The sequence below is a fragment of the Diadema setosum genome, chromosome 7, assembly GCF_964275005.1.
Source record: "Diadema setosum chromosome 7, eeDiaSeto1, whole genome shotgun sequence".
In the NCBI taxonomy this organism is placed as follows: domain Eukaryota; kingdom Metazoa; phylum Echinodermata; class Echinoidea; order Diadematoida; family Diadematidae; genus Diadema; species Diadema setosum.
The window spans coordinates 33,323,168-33,344,060 of record NC_092691.1 but is presented as its reverse complement, the minus strand read 5'-3'; the positions used below and the strand labels follow the sequence as shown (position 1 = coordinate 33,344,060).

Below are 20,893 nucleotides of genomic sequence, written 5' to 3'. Positions count from 1 at the left end.
AAGCAGTGGCCTAAACAAGTCCCCTGAGGTTCATATAAATGTTTTGCTGCATTTTGGGAGTTCTGTAAAAGGTATCCCCTACCTTTAACAGTCATTACATACTTGCCAACACTTGAAAGTGAAAGTGAGGTAGTTATGCGAGGGAGTGAAGCAACCTAGCCAAAGTGTGAATGGGGGGTGGGGGTTGTGGGAAGGGTGTTCCTCCCTGCCATAGTGCATAGCTATATTGTTTTTTTCTTTGGTGCACACTTAAGAGGCTATTTTGGATGTATAAGGATATAAGGAGACATATTATCATGCACTTTACTATTTTGTAGTAACTACCACCATTACAAGTTCAACAATGAATTGTATAATATCTACATTATTTTGGAGCTACTTTCAAAAGAAACGCACAATAATTCACATGCTTTGAAAGCAAATGGTAACTCAAATCATACTGACTTACTTGCCAAAATTCAGCAGATTAGAGCAAAAAACTGAGCTTATACATACTGAGCCACATCTCATGCATGTAAAAGGTCCCGCTTCATTCATTCAATGCAAAGAGCAGGGTGCATAACCCAGTGAAGTAGTTCCACCTCACATCCAACTGGACCTCATGGAAGATCAGCTCATGCAGCTGAATATGGGCTTTCCAGCCATCTTCCCAGATGGAAAAATGAAATAAACCAGATTTGCTTGGCACAATCACTACTCATCAGGCATACCATGCCCAGTCACCGGTGGCCTGAAATGTTATGGACATGAGGCACAGTTAATCATGTACTTGGACTGCTTTCTGGTTTGAAGAGTTTCCTACCTGTTCGGTGACTACATCACTCTGTTGAGTCACTCCATCAAGGTCCACGTAGGCACCGGAGATGCACACCTGACCCGTTTCTGCGACCTGAAGAACACATCATTTGGTAGATTTCCATTTAAGAGAGTATACACCCATTTCTGTGGTCTATCCAACCATCCTTAATAAAACAATAATCATCTCCACTTCTCCAACAATCTTCTCTGTAAGTTATTGTCTGTAACAACAAATTGCTTAAAACAACATCAATAATCAATAAATGGGCATTTAAACCTACATGAGTGAATTGATAATGTCCTACAACTCGGCATTAGGTATTTCATGCAATAATGTGCAAGTAAAATAAATAATTACAGGTGACAGAATCAATGCATCACTAACCCAGAAAGGTGATCCAGATAATAACACTCTATCAAAGACCATGTGGTAATGTGATATTTATGAATAACATCTCTATATCCAAGGCACCTAGCCTTAGGAATCCAAACAGGAAATATTTTTTTTTAAATCCAAAATGAGTTAAAGTTTGATTTTCAATTTCAGAGGAGATACAAGTCTGGTGAAAATCCAGCATTTCATAAAAGTAAAAGTACTCATTTTATCTAGAGTAGAAATCCCTATAGATTGTGATAAACAGATGTGCATGAGACATTAAATCATCTGTTTAACCCATTGAGGACAGGTTGATTTTGCTACAACACATATTTCCCACAGACACCTGCCCGAGTATATTCGGGACTCGTCTTCAACGGGTTAATGGGCCTTGGTCATTATGCAGAATGAAGTACTTGTTGCTTGATACAAGGAGATAGTCTAGGTGTTATCAATACATATATCACATTTCACGAGTTTACTTTCACACCCCGTAAATCTAGTCTCAATTAAATACTTCCGTATGATACCTGGAGAACAAAAGGTGATCACAGCAAACTGTCATTACTGTCTCTTTCGTCGCTCAATGCTCAATCTTTTTCATTTGATTTATTACAATACAAAAATTATTTCAGTAATGCAGATTATACTTTGAACACTTTTTATAGGTGATCGGATATATTGTATGAGGAATATTTCATGATGTTTAACGTTGTAACATTGGCATTTTTCTTTTTTAACTTGGTTCATTATTATGTTTTCATATCTGGTTCAGATTGCTGAGTTTATTCAGTTTTTATTTTGTGACGCACTCATATCACTGAAAACTGTATGATGATATTTTGCAATATGAATTCATTAGATCTTATATTTAAAACAAAGTAATATTTGAATAGTATAATTTATGTCTTATATATTGTGTTTTAATTGATAAAATTATCTTATTCTTACGTCATTTTACTATGTATACACAATTATCGCAATTCAGCCACTCAGCTGCGAAGATGACTGAATAAACCATGAAGTGAACTGAACTGAATTGAATTAACTAATAAATCTGATGAATTCTCATCCACCCTTCTCAACATAACATCGATATCTGAGCCAGCAGGGACACATAGTTTTGGCATGATTTACCGGCAGAATTTGTATCAATCCATGGCTATTCTACATTTGCCCAATTAGAATTTGTACAATCCTTTTTACCAATATTGTACTTATATCATCTTTCTTAATGTACTAGCATTGTGCAATTCAATCACTGACTGCAATACAATTGAAATAACACCATTACTGAATTGTATGGAATTGAATCGAGGGTGTTATAACATGACCAAAGTCTGAACTATTCACAAGTTATTCATGCAGGGAGATCACACTGTTCACAGCAAACAGAGTTTAATACTCATTTCACACCTTATCTTCACAGCACTTCCTGCTATTCATTCAGTCATGGCATTGTTGGATATCTTTCGTTCAGTCTCCAGTGATTTGATTGGCTTAGCTGAGTTCCATTAATCAACAAAGCTGTGAAATTACACAGTCAGTTCTAAATAAAATAAATACAGGGTTGTTCCCCTCTCTCTCCACCCCCCCCCCCATAAGTCACTTTTAAAATACCTTGTTTCAAAGGACATAACTCCTGTGAAGAGTGTCTAAAGTTTGCTGCTATTTGCTATATACAGCAATCATAGCCTAGAAAGAGAGCACACATGATGTGAACAGTTCAGTGAAAGAGAATGTATGAATATTCATCATAAACTAAACAAACCTTTTCCTTTATCAATTGATGGGAAATTTGTTTCTTGATTTTTTTTTTTCAGTGGATATAGGCACCGATATGGTTGAGTTCAGAAGTGCTTTCTCTGTGTATGCAGTGACAGTGACATGTTGACATGTTTGTCTCACACATTTTTCCCCCCCAGTGCTTTGACCCTTTGAGGAGGCCCTGACTGGACACCTGACTGACCTTGCTCTCGAAGTGGATTCTGCTCCCTTCCTGCCACATGTCCGTCTGGATGGTCTGACCCGGAATGACCGGTTTGGAGAAACGGACCTACACATCATGACGGTCAGCGAGAGAATGGAAAATTATTAGTTTTTTCCTCTTCTTTTCACAGTATTAGGTGGCTCACTCTTTTTCGACTTGATAAGGGTCAATGAATTGCAGAAAGAATCATGTGAATTCAGAATGAACTTGTTAGACTGAATAACATCTTCATACACAGGCACTGATAAGATTATGACAAGGCTTTTCTTTTGCTTTTGTTTTGTTTTGTTTTTGTTTTTCTCTCAAATATTCATTGTTACCATTAACACCAATGTCAATGACCACTGTCACTGACCACTGTCACTGTACTTTTATCTGCCTGGTCACTCACACAAAAAACATGGACAAACAACAAACAAAGGGAAAACATAAACACACAAACATTACACTGGAAACTATCATAAACATCAACACAGCAAAATAGAATCCAAATTCATGTACACATGCAATGCACATATCATTATACCACAAAATGTGGGTCAAAAGCAGAACAAAATACAAGGAAATTAACAAGGATTTTAAAATACTATGTCAAAAGACAATAAGCATGATTATCATAACTGAAATGTGTCTCTACATATGTAGGGAATTATGGGGGAATGTGTGTAATATGTATACCTTGATGGCTTTGAATTTGGTGACATCATTTCCTGCATACTGCTTGAGAACGTGGCGGGCAGCGTGTCCAAAGGAGCAGAGCCCGTGCAGGATTGGTTGGCTGAATCCTGCAGCAGATGAGAATGAGTAAAGTTTACGCAGCTACAGAATGTATAAGCGGAGGAGCACAAGTTAGGGGACAAGTTCACCAAAATATATGTGTGGACTGAGGGAATGTAGCAACGATATTAGAACACGAGTGAAAGTTTGAGGAAAACCGCACATTACATTAAAAAAATCATGAATTTTTAAAGAAATGAGTTTCTGTGCAGCTATCACTGGATGAATATACTACTATATTTTGTGATGTCGCATATGTTCAGCATATGTTCAGTGATATAAGGAAAATGTAAAGAGAATTCCACAAGATTTCGTTTTTTTATGAAAAGCACATTTTCCCTCCACTTGTCACTGACACATGTCAAGAGTAATATTGTTCCCTTTGCTCTCTGTAAAAGGTAAGTCAAGCCCTTTTTCATCTTGCTAGAAATATGAAAGTATTTTGCATTCTCTTTATATTTTCTTTATATCATTGTATGTGACATTACAAACTGTAGTAGTTTTCTCATCTAGTGATGGCAGCGAGGAAACTTGATGATAATAATGATGTGACATTGCTGATGATTGACTGCAAATACCACTTTCTTTTATTGCTAGGGAAGGTATAATCTTTGTAATACTATTGTTTTGTGCGCTTGGTCCATGTGGAGAAGGGGGGGGGGGGGTGTTTGTAGAGCTAGGCTTCTTTGACTAGAAGGAAGAGGGGAAATGTGTGTCTATGTGTTTACCATGTGTCTGGCCACCACCATACACCATCCATCTTACCTCCCATGGCAGCAAATGACGGGTCAATGTGGAGTGGATTGTAGTCACCGCTCAGTCTATAGAGGGCAGCCTGGTCAACCGATGTCTTCTCCTGCATGGATGCATCTGGGGCTCGAGAGGGCGCTTTAACAGTTTCCTGACAGGGAACCACACAGTTAATGTATTGTGATATGAACATAATCAAATGAAAATGAAAATGAACAATTAATGGAGAAATTTATTCAGGATAGAGTAATTCTTTGTAAGGAATTATGTTGTGGTCTGCCTTTGATCAATACTTGATTCCATACTTTATCCATGCACCAATCAAGTCTGTGACTCGGCATCTTTAAAAAGCAAAGATGAAGCAACTTTCTCTAGTTTGACTGAATTCTTACCTTGAGATGGGGCGAAGTCCGCTTGCCTCCAAACCCTCCAGCTCCTACGAGGAAGACAACGTTCTGGTTGACCATGACCAGTTCATCACGTTCATCGTAAGAATTGACTAAAAGGGACAGAAAAGGAGCAGGAAACTATAGGCAACACAATGATGTCATAATCCCGAGGACAGACAGCACACAAATTCAATATCGACATGATATTTCAATGAAGGACATGAAATCATCACGACAAATTTCATAATGTTCTATACTCATTGCAAAAATCCCAAAAACATATTGAAAATGCTAAAAAGAATGTGTTTTGCTGTTGCCATGGTAACAGCAATCACCACAAGTCATGTTCACAACTAGCTCAAAAGCTGGAAGAAGTCAACGGTGCTAAATAAATCCTTATGGGCCCCAATTTCGGACAGACTGTGAATTTCACAGTAATAAAACAGAACAAAACATTGACCACATTTTCAAGATGTGCTTGTTTGAGAATGACTGGTATTCCATACCTAACAGTACCATGACATGCACTAAGAGTGGAATGTTTATACAAGAATACACGTGGTAATTGTTGTGAAGTCACTTGAAGAGAACTGACCATTAATGATGATGAGGGCTCCAGACTTCTTGTCAACAATGTCCACTATCTCGGCCTGATTCTTCAGTGTCCCCGCTGTTGGGAGTGGCTTTAGGATCTCCAGGTACTGCTCACCATGTAGGATCTGTCGGGTGAAATGGTCCACCATAAAATGATAACATCAACAGCTGCTTGACATGTGAATGCTGTAGAGTAACTATAAATCTTGATTACTATTACCAAAACTTACTATAACTTCAACATATTTGTGTTAATTAATGCTTGTATAGATATATACCTGTAGTATGTTTATATTGAAGTATTTAAAGTGGATGAATGTATGTATGAACAGAGTGTACATATAAACAGTATGTATGAATTCCTGTGAATGCATTCAGAACGATGAAAGCTCTGTGCCATTGCATGTAAATGTTTAAATACAACATTGTATAAGCCATATTATTTTAATAGCGAGTCAAATTTTTCACAAATTGGGACTTCCCAACAATTTCTTGAGTGGTTCAATTTGCTTTCAAAGAGTATAGCAATGTACAGAGAAATACATGCATGCATGCATCCACATCCATGTGGGATCAAAATAAATATTTCTGTGTGTTTTAAAATTTGTGAACGGCATCGGACTCACAAAATTTGTGAAAATAAAAACCATGCAAAGCATATGAAGTATAAAGGATACCTTGGTCACGTCAATGGATTCGAGGCCAGGGACAGAGGTAAGGCCACCCATGGCAGGGAATACTGGGATGACACCATACGTAGGCAGGACACAAAACTCCTCGTTGAGCTCAAACAGGAACTTGAGGTGGTCAGGCTGTCTGGTGGACACACCCACTGTATTGAGATGATGAGAGATGAGATGGAGGAGGAGCAAGCAGAGGAGGACGAGGAGGAGAAAAAAAAAGATAACAAGAAGGAGAAAGAAGGAAAAGGAGAAGTGGAAGGAAATATAGAAGAAGGCAGAGAGGGGATGGATAAGAGAAAAGAGAAAAAAAATGAGAACCATAAAAAGCATAAGAAATTATTTAGAAGGAGAAGAAGAAGATGATAGAGAAAAAGGAGGAAGGAAGAAAGATGAAGAAGAGGATGAGGAAGATATAATGAAAAGATTAAAGAGAAGTAAAACAAAATGCAAAGTTTATGATAATGAAAGGGAGACAGATAAAAGAGACTAATGTGAATAAGTGAGCAGTAAGTATGCAATTTATATATATATATATATATATATATATATATATATATATATATATATATATATATATATATATATATATATATATATATATATATTTTTTTTTTTTTTTTTTTTTTTTTTTTTTGCAACAATATGGTTAACACTGAAATCATAGTGGTTTAGTCTTCAGGAATGCACCCTGAAGTGCTAAATTTCTTACATGTTGAGGAATAAAAGGGAGTAAAGAAGTCATGCATAGGAAGTGCTAGGAATTTTGATGCTTCAGATACAAGTGTAATGGAAGTATGTTCACTACAGTAAATATATTAGTAATTTTGGGAAAGATTGGCACAAGAAAAGGATGTGGGATCTATGCTTCTTAATGTTGGTGGTGTTTTTTTTTTTTTTTTTTTGGGAGGGGGGGTGGGGGATTGTAGTTGCTGAGTCTGCATAAGTCATGACATGAATTGTCATTTTGTATCTTCACAATGCCCATTTGGAGATCTACTTATACCTACAACTTCTGAGCCCCTGTATTGAAATTCTGCATTTTAATCATGATGTATGGTGTCTCATAAAATCAAACATTTAAAGGTGTAAAATTTGCCTCATACCACACCAATAAGAAAGAATGTCTCCGAAGTCACTCACCTCCAAGTGCATACAGAATGACATCTCTGGATGTGTAGTTAAAATCCACAGCAGGCATCTTCACACCAATTGCTCTGGACTGTTTGAAACAGATAATAATTTCCTTGTCAATTAAATTTGGTAGATACGATTTGATGATATCAGTTTATGTAGTAAGTGAGCAATAACATATCTACATCAACATTTAATGGGGGATGGTACGCATTTTCACACACATATCTAGCGATAGCAGTACAGGCAATAAAAATAGAATGGTGCAATTATCACTGGGCCTAATATAGATTAATAGGCCCATTCATTGCACAATTTATGACATTTTACTAGTCACTTCATTACACTTCATTACACTTCATTCTGTAAAACTTTTTAATTACACTGACTTTTGTCTCTAGTTCGTAAACATTTTCTATTCATACTGAGTTTAATTTGAGAGATAATTCTATTTAAGCTCAAGGCATCTCTGTCATCTTAAAAGTGGCAATGTTTAATACTATGCAAAAAATAACATACATCACAACCTTGATCAAACATTTGGATATATCTAATTGTCCTGAAATGCATTTCTATCATATCCCTTCACAAATAAGTTTTGCACACTATAAACAAAAAAACACAAAAAACACAAATAATCATACAGACAAATAAATAAACAAATAAAGAAATGATAAGACAACAAATCAACAAAAAATAGCAAAACCAAAATAAAATAAACGAAAGTGTCACATTAAAACAAGCCCATTTCACATCTAGTTTTCACCGCTCCCCTTCTGGCCGATATGGGTCTGTAAAGAAGAGCTACAAAGTTAAAGGGACTGTACAGTACTGGTTGAGGTGTGGATTCATGTTTTGAACATTCCTAAGTAGATAACGAGAAACCTCTTATGAAATATGAAAGAGCATGTAATTTTAAGAAGGATTCAACATTTATTTTGATGAAAATTGGTTTTCAAATGGCTGAGATATCCAAAAAAGTGATAATAATAAAAGGCAACAGGCCACGCCTTTTATTAGGATTTCTTTGTTTCACCTTGTTTTTGGATTTAAAAAAAAAAAAATATTATTTCGATACCAATTAGAATTGTATGCTCTTTGACATCTCATAGAGTGGTTTCTGAATATCTCACAAAACTTTAAAAGCTAAATCCTCACCTCAACCAGAACTGTACACACCCTTTAACCCCTTTGTGTGCTTTGAGTGCCACTTGGCAGAGAAACCTCACAGCATAGTAAGCAAATAATCAACGTTGGTGAAAGGTGATGGGACAAACTATCACTTCCAAGGCGATCTGGATGTAGCTATCTTTCCGAAGCACGGCTGAGGAAAGATAGCGTACACATTCAGATCGCCGAGGAAGTGATAGTTTGTCTCATTGCCTGAAACTAAAAGTTGATTACTTGATTTATATTCCACATCTAGGGTCCTAGAATTTCCCATTTTATTCCACATCTGAAACCGTTTTAGCTGTCTTTAGGTATCCTTATGGCTTAGGCTACGTAGTTTACTAGTACTTTAAATGTGTGCGCGTAGGCCTACTTATGACAAACAATGAATTTGCTGCACGCACTGTGCGGCACTGAAGTGAAAGTACGTTGCACTGTGGACTATCAAGTGACCTAGTTAAATGATAGTCCACAGTGCAACGCACTTTTATTTCGCGCATACTCATCTCGTGTTAGGACTGTATGGACTGAAGAGATCAGCGAAACAAAAGGGACTACAGTGAAACCCCGTTATAACGAGGTCCTTGGGACCGGCGATATTACCTCGTTATAACCGGTACCTCGTTGTAACCGTACCCATCAAAAACAAAGAAAAACATAAGCACGACATCGGAATATACCCATCAATGGAAGAAACTTAAGAACATCCTTTGCGTTGTTATTACACAATTATGGATCATTATTATTGAGATAACTAAAGGGAAATTATTTGTGAATTAGACGAAAAAAGTAGGGGTTGAAATGAGATAATTCTTTATTGTAATTCTTTTTTGTTATTTTTCCTAACACCAACGCAAATAGAGTAAAATACAGGCGTTGTTTACCATAACTTGCGAGGTATTTTTACGCTGTTGGTGCCCAGCGGGAATGCGATGATTTCATGAATCATTTCGGCTGTAATCTTGTACAATGTATGATCGTTGCGCTCGAAGGGATTAAAAATGCTTTCTTTATTTTCTTCCGAAAATCTCTTCGCGTTTTGTACATCCGTTCTTGAAAAATATGCGACAGGATTGAATGTGGAAGGTTACGTTGTGATCCTTTTAACGCAAATCTGTACCTCATAGACCATTCTGAAAGAAAGAAAAAAACTTTATTGTGAAATGCGGTGTTAAAATTGTGATAATGAACAAACCCAGATCTCTTCAAACTAATAAATACGTTTGTTTCTTTTTCTGATTTAGGTTAACATGCGTTATTCAACTATTTTTACGCTACTGTCACCTGGCGAGATCGCGATAATTTCAGAGTAACATACATGCGTTGTTTACCGTTAACTTGAGAGGTATTTTACGCTGTTGGAGCCCAGCGGGAATTCGATAATTTCATGAATCATTTCGGCTGTAATTTTATACAATGTATGATCGTTGCGTCCGACGTGATTAAAAATGCGTTCTTTATTTTCTTTCGAAAATCTCTTCGGTTTTGTACATCCTTGATCTGTTAAATGCGTTTGTTTCTTTTTCCGAACACCGATTAAGTAAGTTAACATCCGTTATTCCACTGATTTCATTAATTATTTCGGCTTTAATCATACACACTCATATTTAAATTATCATTTGTTAAATGATAATGAACAAATCCAGATCTATTCAAATTAATAAATGCGTTTGTTTCTCTTTCTGAACACCGATTAAGTAGGTTAACATGCGTTATTCAACTATTTTTACGCTACTGCCACCCGACGAGATCGCGATGATTTCATTAATTATTTCGGCTTTAATCATACAAACTCATATCTAAATTATCATTTGTTAAATGATAATAAACAAACCCAGATCTATTCAAATTAATAAATGCGTTCGTTTCTTTTTCTGAACACCGATTTCGGAGGTTAACATGCGTTATTCAACTTTTTTTACGCTACTGTCACCCGACGGGATCGCGATGATTTCATTAATCATTTCGGCTTTAATCACCACACTCATTATTTGCTAAGCACCAAAAGAACTGGAAGTCGGAACTAAAAATGGAAAGGATATAATAATGAGTTGCACAGTTAGTAGGAACATCGGAAGGCATTCCTGTGTCTTATCGCGTGATTTAGAAGAAAACATGGAAGGAACGGTTCTCTGCAAAACGGAAAAAGACGTGGATAGCGTGAATTCGGTTTTCAGGGTTTCGTTTGTCGCGTGTTTGAAAGCGGCAATTTAGTCAAGAAATGGAACCTCGTTATATCCGATCAAATTGCTTATGTTTTTCTTTATCATGATGCACCGAAATTGTCCTCGTTATAACCGAAATCTCGTTATAACCGAACTCGTTATAACCGATTCGTTCTGCCATAGGTTTACACGCAAAGGAAAACGGGACCGACGCGATCACCTCGTTATAAGCGGTTCCTCGTTATAACCGAACGCGTTATAACGGGGTTTCACTGTATCAACATAGAGTGTAACAAACTTTTCTTCTCAGGTGATGTGATGGGCAAAACTACGCTTTATCACGTGATCAGCTCTTGATCAATCCGATAGCAAGATTCTTAGTATGTGGAATATAATACAGTTGAACCTCTATTATCCGGCCTCCCTTTATCCGGATCTCTCTATTATCCGGACGCAATCTCGCCGTGATTTTTTTATCTTTTTTTAAGAATTACGGGAGGAAAGGGGGATTCCCAACTCCTTGAAAACTCCTACACAAACACACATGAATTACATATACTTGATGCATTTCTTAATAATTATTTAGGTAAATCATCCCAAGAATTTATAAAAGAAAATGATTTCATTCTTGCAAACACGAACCTCTATTTTGGGGTCTGTTACTGAGTGTAACAATGAAAAGGTTGCAGTATACACATTACTACATGTGGTACTACAATGGGCTACATCAGTACATGTGTATGTATATGTACATGTATAAAGCATTGAGTCTCCCGTATCCGGCCAAATCCCTTATCCGGATGAGCTCTGGTCCCGACTTGTCCGGATATGAGAGGTTCAACTGTATGTGGAATATAATACACACTATCCAAAGTCCCTGGCACAGAAAGGGGTAATAAGATCCCTCACCGGATTAAACCCTCCAGCATCATCATCACTGGTGCCTCGCCCAGCACTTCCCGCATCAGCATCGGCATCAGAGGAGGAGGAGGAGTCTGTTAGACTCTCCAACATGTAGGACATTGAATCTGCATGACACATTGGATACAAGGATAAAAGAATAATCATACAAATCATGAGTACAATTGAAGGGAAAGGTTATGACAGTGAAATGCCAGATGAGACCAGAGACCTCAAATTAAGACATTATGGTGTCATATACAATGGACATCATTTGGATTAATGAAATACATATACAGTGATAAAGAGCAATATATCCTAAACAGTCACTCTGGTAGAGAGATGCAGAGGTAAATGTGGTAAACACATGCAGCATCTAATTATGGTCAGGTTATATGTTGTTGATTTTTTTTTTTCTCTCTCTCTTCTAAAGTAGGGGGGGGGAGGGGGAGCATTACACTACCAGACATTTAAGAGCCATTTGTGCACTATGGAACAACCATGTCATCAATATCGTGGGCTCTCATATCACAGTGATACTAATTACAAACAAAACTACATTGAAAGATAGATACTGAGGGAGAACAATTCTACATGAGTATTAACACAAGTGTACTAGTCGAGGAGTAGGTTCAATATGGTATTTGATCTCTGCTTAGTCATTGGCAAAGCAATAACTGCAACAGGCCATAAATCAATACCTCAAAGATAATGCCTGCAATGCACAAATTTATAATGGTGGCCAATGAATCACAAAACAAAACAGCAGCACTACTCTATCACATACAAAAGAGTTCTTTTAATCATAGTACCATTGAGCTTTGCCCTCATCCTCTCAGAATACTGTAGTGTAGTGAATAAAACTAAAAACAAAAACAAAAACCTTTATCAACTGTAGAATTAAGAAATTCATCTTCAAAGTAGAGAAATTTTCACACATAGGTCTTTGCAGCACTGTGAGAGGTTCCAAGGTTTGAATATTGTACTTCATCCCTGGTGAGCAAACAAAATCTGTCTAATCTTGCAAGATCCCATTAAAACCAACACATCATTTGTTTGCACTGTAAATCCGGGCATCGAATGCTGTTTTATGTTTGCACAGAATGGCTGTGATGGTTTGATAGGCAAGGGTATATTTCACATGGTATTGGTGTATCAATGAAAACCTCCTGATATAGTACAATGAAGCAAACACTGTACATTATTGATCTCTTGAATACCAACAAAACATGTTGACAAGAATGAGAAGACTTAAAGTAATCCAGTGATGGGTACACTTTGCGGTGACACCACCTTTCTGTCCATTTATTACACCATCTCATCACCACTTGAGGTCACCCTCTATCATTGGAAACACAAGCTTTACTGGACACCACCTCTGTACAACAGGTGCGTATACCAACTCTCAAGCATAAATGTATCTCTTCCCCAACCCTCTACCACTAGACATCACCTCGCAACACTTCAATACTACTACGTCCCTATGACTGCAGCAAACATCTCTTCTGTTTTTAAAATGGACACCGCTTCTCTATACACCATGGCCCGAATTCACGCAGGTGGTTCAATCTTGTCCGTGGTTTAAACCATGGACAAAGACCATAGTTTTGTACGGGGTGCCAAGTGTCCCATGGCCTATTTCGTTACGAAATGTTGTCATTTCATTACGAAATGATAATTTTGTCACGAAATGACTGATTTTGTAATGAAATATTCCATGTGACACTTAGCACCCCATACAAAACTACGGTCTTTGTCCATGGTTTTTAACAATGGACAAGATTGTAATACCTGCGTGAATTCGGGCCCACGTGTCTGCAATTAGCGTTGACAACAACTTTCTACCACTGGATACCAAAGGCAACTCACTGGGCAGCCCCTATCTTCCACAATTTCTCTCTGAAGTTGGTATAAGTGCTGTGAGCGATTGATTACCTTGGGTGCTTGAAGGGTAGTTTACCTCTCCCTCAAAGTCACAGATCTTCTCCCAGTTATCACGAACTGCATGCAAACAAAATAATGACAATAATGATAATAATAATGATAATAAGGATGATGATGATGATGATGATGATGGTGATGATAATAATAATAATAATAATAATAATGTTAATAATGATAATAATAATAATAATAATAATAATAATAATAATAATAATAATAATAATAATAATACTTGTAAATGCATTTATTCACTTATTCTTCTCAAATTTTTTTTTTTGACTGTCTAGTGAGATTTTGAGCCAATTAACTGTTCATTTGTCTGTCTGTTTTCATACTAGTACTATATCGTGTACGTATTTAAGTTTCATTCACCGAAATTGAAATTGTAACAACAATGAAGCGATTACACAAAAACTAAATATACTGGTTGTTAATGGCACTTAATTACACACATACAAACATTTCAAAATACGTAATACATAAATAATTAAATCTAACCCATACACGCACACACACACATACACAAATGACAATCAAGAAATACTATGTGTTGTGGAGAAAAGGTGTCAAAAGATTGAAAGATTCTGCCTGAAACAATGAACAATAATGATATAATTAGGTGACAGTTAAAAAAAAAAAAAGGAGTAAAGTTTGAAGAGGTCAAGTAAAATGTACTTCATAATACTATCTTAAGAGATTAGGCAAACAAATTCTGTACCTGCACTTTGCTCTTTCTTATAACAATGCAATACTACAATACTATAGTTTGAAAGATGCAAATATGGTATTAATGAAGATGGTCACACACAAAATTACAGATGTGATTATTGGGTGAGCAAAGTTTTGCTTTACGTATGTATTTTCACCAATAGTCATCATATGCAAAGTGCTATGTATCAGTAAAATTTCATGAAGAGCTTTCAAAGCATATGATTCTGAATCATATCTTGCATCTCCTTTCAAGGGGCATATTAGAGTTGACCTGACCTCACAAATCAAATTAGGATATATTTGTACACTGATAAGGAGATTAATCAGTAATGAAATATTGTCTGTGGACTTGTATTTAATTCATAGTTTCTTTACCTGATTCTGGTGTGAAGGGCTGATTTGGTTTCAGGCAGCATACTCCTACTGTTCTTTGCCATCTCACTATAAAATGCACAAATAATGGTCGATCATGGTAATGCCACAATCATTTACAATGCAAGCTATTGCAAATCATATCGATTATCAGTATATTTGATCATCCAACCAGCATTCACTTTTGAGTGCAGTTACAATTCTAATAAACATCCACACAATTAAACTGAATTACTGATCTCTCCACAGAATTTGCTGGACTGGCTCAGATGCTTGTTGATACGCCACTGTACAATGCATGTTGATATACCAAATTTACCATTCAGAGGTGAAGCATTACAGTGTGCAAAGTTATTCTTCAAAATGTATACATTACACCTCAAATTTAGAGAATGAATACAGGTATTAAGATACATAATGCAGCGAGATAAGTACATTTGTATTGTCTATTCTGAATTTGATTCCTTTCACCATTTTATGCACTTGCAGAGGAATATAAAAGCAAACCAAGAGTTCAGGGCTAAATTTGGCATACAAGTGTATAACATTAAAAGATTTAGTGCCTAATGCCTGCTTTAACTGCTGTAATCCTTGTGCATTGGGATTGGCTAAGCTTCACACATTGGGGCATTTACAACACAGGAAGAAAACAAAAATACTCTCTAGAAATCTATTTGCAAATGCTTGGGTATGTAGATCAAAAAATCAGATACACACCTTATCAATTATACCAAGTGAAATACTCTTGCTACAGACACTTCTGTTTGTTTGTTTGTTTGTTTTTTAAAAGATTAGATGGGTCTGAAGAGGGAGAGGAAATGAGAATAGATTCATACTCACATTGTGACATCCATCCTGCACCACATTCAAAGACCCCTCCATTGGCCTCGCAATCCTCGTGGCTCAGGTAGGCTACGACTGGTGCCAAGTAGTCTGGCTTTAGCCTCGCAAAGATCTCTGCACAAAATGAGATTTCCTTCTTAATACAAGTGAAAATGCCCTACTGTAGCATTCTCAATTATAACTGCCATAACTTGCATGTGTTTGGATGGTTTAACCTCATTAGAACAAAAACAAAAACAAAAACAAAAACAAAACAAAACAATTATAGTACCTGTAGCCACTACATTCTGGAGATATATTTGATGTGTGCACAGAACATTCTAAAAAAAAAAAAAAAAAAAAAAAAAAACTTGTTCAGAATAGAATGCACCTACATTGTGTATTTTGTCAAGAACAAATCTGCACATCCAATATTTCTTCTAGTCCATGTCCATAGTTGGAGTGGAAAACTATTTGCTTCAACAGTCAAAAGCTAATTTCTGTTGTCCATATATATCTATTCCGAGCATATCATTCAACTTCAGAAGAATTTCAGGAGTATATACAAATCATTAATTCTGAAAAAAAAAATAAAAATAAAAAAAAACACAAAAATTAACACAAAAATTAACACAAAAATTAACACACATACACACAAAAAAAGAAATATGCATGAGCATTACCTGGAGGCATGATGTCCTCCGTGAGCCGCGACGCTGCGATCGGAGCGATGGCATTGCAGTGGATGTTGTACTTGACACCCTCCCTGGCCAGCGTGTTTGAGAGGCCAACCAAACCAAGTTTGGCTGCAGGGGGGAAAAGAAAGAATTACATAGTGTCTCAAATATATTTGGAGTCAAAAGGAATGAATGTGTCCACAATTTTCAGTGCCATGTGACCTCCATCAGTGCACCAACTCTTATTCCTACAATCAAAGAATATTAACCAACTTAGATGATATCTGCATCCCTAGTAGATGCTCTCCAAAGAATACCATTTGCATCCAATAACAACAACTTGATAAGATGAAGGATAAAGTCTACAGAAAGTCCCAAGCTCACTTTGATGTCACCTGTATGATAGTAAGTCTCTACTATTACATGATGCTACAATGCCTAGTGTCGACCAATCACAGGGTACCACACATATTATTTTCATCAATTACAAAAGCTGCTATGTCAGGACACATCAGAGCACGAAGACCCTCACACAGTAGACTATGCGACAGTTTTGGCTAAGATTGGTCAATGTGGTAGGTTAGATCATATATCAATCTTTTTCATTTTATTTTTGGCTGATATCATGGCCCATCTACAGAGCTTTGTAGCCCACTGGTCAAGAAGCTCAGTTGTAATTTATCAAATATGATCCCTATAAAAACCCACAATCTCCTTCTAGCATTGTGTCAACTTTTAACAGTAATGACAATTTAAAGCACTGAAGAATGTACTATCATGCAAAACCATAATACAACTCATCTCATGCACTGTCTAGCACACATCCTTGAAGTGCCCTGCTGGTCATTCTCATTTTCAGCATACCTGCACTGTAGTTGGCCTGGCCAAAGTTGCCATAGAGACCGGCAGCGGAGGAGGTCATCAGGATGCGGCCGTATTTCTGCTTCTTCATGTGGGGCCAGGCAGCCCGGGTCACCATGAACGAGCCGCGGAGGTGGACCCGTTGGATCAGATCTGGAAGAGTCACAAGACAGGACCAGCTGTAAGCACAGATGACACCCTAACCCATGGTCTACAAGTTGTACATGGAAGTCAGTGCTTTATTGGACCAATCTGAGAGCAAATTACCATATCATGGAGGAAGCAGGCTAGCACTTGATGTAATGTAGACCTCTCTCATCATGTCTGTAGTTTGGAACTTTCATTTTTGGAATCATTCAACTGAATGACTTTTCCCCCAATAATGTTACACTGAACCCTATGCAATCACAATGATGAATCAAACCAAACTCAAACTCAACAGAGGGCTGTTTTGTTTTTGTTTTATTTTTTTTTTTGCAGATTTTTTGTTTTGTTTTTCTTCTACACACTTCGAAGGCAAACTGTGTCTGCTTTCCTGCTCACTGAACTTTAATAAAATCTTACATCTCTCACTAATAATTGCTATAAAATTCATCAATAGGAATTGCTTGCGCCTTCACAGTACAAGGCAACTTACCCCAATCCAGATCACTCATTCTGGCAAAGGAGCGGTCTCGTAGAATCCCTGCATTGTTGATGACGATATCTACAAATGAAACAAAAATGTATCATGATCATGTCTCATTCCCCCCCCTTTTTTTTTTTTTTGGCAGATGCTTTTCAGATCTAGAAGATGATAGAGGAGAATCAACATGATATTCCTGTATTTTGCAATTGCAACTACATGAAATTTTACTTTCAAAATCTTAATGTCAATATCAAATGCAGTGCGATCAAAATTGTGAAATATATTTTGGAAAAAGCTTAAATTTGTCTGACCAAAGGTATTAACTAACTGCTCTTTCAACTTCAGTCAACAAATGCATTTAAACCAAACACTGTATACATTCTGACTACCAAGTTGATCTAGAAGTACTGTCAAAAAGAAAAATATTCTTTAACCCGTTGAGGACAAGTTCTGAGTATACTCGGGCAAGTGTCTATGGGAAATGCATGTTGTAGCAAAATCAACCCATCCTCAATGGGTTAAACCTTACCAATCCGTCCAAAGTTGTCAAGGGCAGTTTGCACAACTTTGTCTCCATCTTCAACAGAATCTAAAAAAAAAAAGAAAGATATATATCATTACAATAAATTAAAAGAACATCATGAATACCTGTGAAACACTTCTACATAATGATCCATGGAAATGTCAGACCTTGACATCAAGAAACGGCTTGTAATGATAAAAACCACTGCATACTACCAGGACATTTCAAGATGATAAGGATAATTGGTATATTGATAATTGATTAACTGTAACGAATGTTCTTGAATTTGTTTAAATTGATTTCATAGCCATGTAAATGTCTATCTCTACACTTGAGGCTTCTCTGTAACATTGTATCCCATTGTAATTTTTCTTTTTTAATGATAGAATGCTAGATGATCATTCAGAAATATATCATGTTGTTCAAAGAAGAATTCAAAAGCATGGCTGTGGCAACTTTTTTTCTAGGTGAATATTCAGTACAAAGTTTGATTTATTGCCAATTAACAGCCCCTAGTTTCCTTTATCTTCTATTCAATTCCAAGGTATGCTCATATACCCCACACTGTACTGTTAAAAAGGTACCAATGTTTAATCTGAACAAAGTTTCCTTTTGGAATGAAGTCCCCCTTCTCCACTCTGCAAATAGATACAGCACTACTGATCATGCACAACAGCTGGGGCGTCAACTGCCTTACCATAGTTGGCGACAGCCTTTCCCCCTCTGGATCTGATCTCGTTGACGACTTGATCAGCGGCAGCAGAATTCTTGCCCTGACCAGCTCTGTCCCCACCAAGGTCATTGACTACCGGAGAAAACCCAAACAGGTAGATGATTTAATATATTGAGAGAGAACATTGAGACAGAGGACATTGAGAGAGAGAGGGGAGGAAGGGTGAGGGGGAATGAGGGAAGGAATATGGGACGGAGGGAAGAAAAAAGGAGGGAGAGCAACAAAGAGAACAGGGGGAAAGAATGAGCAAAAGACAAGAGGAGTGTTGAAAATACTCTACATAGGCCTATACTTATGGAAATACTCTCTATACTAAAGCTTTGGAACAATATACATGTACTTATCCATTATATACCTCCATTATTGAATCCACTTAGATTCACCATAAAACTATTTATTCCAACTGTCCCTATAACTATTGATGTGACTATGAACTTCTGTTTAGTGTCAACCCTGCATCATTGCTATCATTTTAATATCCCCACAAATGAAAATGAAAAGTTTCAACAACAACAACAACAACAACAACAACAAATGCTACAGATGAGCTTTCTCTGCTACTCATGTGTAATATATAACATACAGTCAGGATCTACATCTGATCAATAATGAAGTGCTTTAAATCACTGAACTTCACTTACACTGTACTTACTAGTACATGTCATATTGCTAATACTACTTACCACATTAAGTTAAGTATCACTCATACAATGTTGTAGGAAAGCAACACTTGTAAACATTTTGATGATTTCTAAAATCACCTCGGTCTATGAGATACTTCAATTATTTGCAGATGTAGCAAAAAGAACCGATAGCATTTTAAATGTGAATTGATTTAATGAGGCATCCACTGCATATCGAAGCCTTTTCCTTACTTAGCAAAGATATTCAACAATCTGAATATCAGAATACGTGTACATTGTCTTACCAACAACTGAGGCTCCTCTGGAGGCTAACATCAAGGCATACTCCCTGCCAAGACCTGCAGGAAGCAAAGAAAGTCACATATGACATAATTTACCCTATTTCTAAATTATGATAGTTCAACAGATGACAAAATCGAATCAATGCACATTTTATTTTAATAATAATAGGTACATGTAAAATGGTATTAAACAAGATACCAGTCTGAATTGTTGTGCAAAGCCTTGTATAAACATGTGTGATGTGAATCTGTAAGCTTTACTTTTAAATGTAGAAGTTCTCTGAAGTTAGAACAATTAAAAGGTGTGAATAGCATAGCCTTGGATCTTCAAAAACGGATATTACTAGGGCCTAAATATAAAGCGCGCTTCCCCTACACATGGCGGTGTGATTTTCATATTTACTCTCTGAGGTCAGCTGCCACACCAAACTGAATATCAGCTGTTAAGGCAGAGGGCAGAGCATGAGAGTTAGAGCACCAGTTGCCGTGTTGTTTGTTTCGTTTCGCAGAATTTGGATGAGTAAGATCGTCGTAAGAGTTTATCTGACACATTGGCCAACACATTTTACTGCTAGTGGGACTGAGGGTATCAACCGCTCCATACAAGCTCACCTCCTCCTGCCCCAGTCACAAGAGCAACGCGGCCATCGAAACGCAGATCCTCCCCCATCTTTATCAACAGCACAGAAGGCTACAGATGTAATCTCTTCGAGCATTCAAGTTGATTGTGTGTGGTAAATTTATCCAATCTGGCGTAGCTCGCGAGTAGACCAACAAAGTACAGTATCAAAGTTCAGTGCAGCCCGACCAGACGCCGTGCAAGCGATTTCCATACACAGAGCACAGTTATGCATGCAGTGAACCCAATTAAAAGTTTTAACACTCCTTCCTACCTGCTGCCAGCTGATTGTAGTACCTTGCTTGGCGCATCTCTAGTTTCTTGTCAGTAGCTCCATGCTCTCCTAGATCCTCAA

General features: G+C 37.0%; 1 protein-coding gene across 1 annotated transcript in view; it reads right to left on the bottom strand.

The window, feature by feature from the left end:
- LOC140230716 (peroxisomal multifunctional enzyme type 2-like) overlaps nt 1-20,684 on the bottom strand; it is a 28,659-nt gene extending 7,975 nt beyond the window's left edge. The window contains exons 1-19 of the mRNA XM_072310856.1: nt 20,532-20,684; nt 19,923-19,976; nt 18,959-19,066; nt 18,268-18,327; nt 17,748-17,816; nt 17,114-17,263; nt 16,256-16,378; nt 15,591-15,707; nt 14,754-14,819; nt 13,659-13,724; nt 11,733-11,851; nt 7,498-7,576; nt 6,352-6,506; nt 5,676-5,799; nt 5,084-5,190; nt 4,707-4,842; nt 3,843-3,949; nt 3,144-3,230; nt 803-889 (exon numbers count right to left, since the gene is read on the bottom strand). Of these exons, the coding sequence (XP_072166957.1) occupies nt 803-889; nt 3,144-3,230; nt 3,843-3,949; nt 4,707-4,842; nt 5,084-5,190; nt 5,676-5,799; nt 6,352-6,506; nt 7,498-7,576; nt 11,733-11,851; nt 13,659-13,724; nt 14,754-14,819; nt 15,591-15,707; nt 16,256-16,378; nt 17,114-17,263; nt 17,748-17,816; nt 18,268-18,327; nt 18,959-19,066; nt 19,923-19,976; nt 20,532-20,589 (1,872 nt within the window). The 5' untranslated portion in view covers nt 20,590-20,684. The remainder of the gene's footprint in view (nt 1-802; nt 890-3,143; nt 3,231-3,842; nt 3,950-4,706; nt 4,843-5,083; nt 5,191-5,675; nt 5,800-6,351; nt 6,507-7,497; nt 7,577-11,732; nt 11,852-13,658; nt 13,725-14,753; nt 14,820-15,590; nt 15,708-16,255; nt 16,379-17,113; nt 17,264-17,747; nt 17,817-18,267; nt 18,328-18,958; nt 19,067-19,922; nt 19,977-20,531) is intronic.
- Between the last annotated feature and the right edge of the window lie 209 nt (nt 20,685-20,893).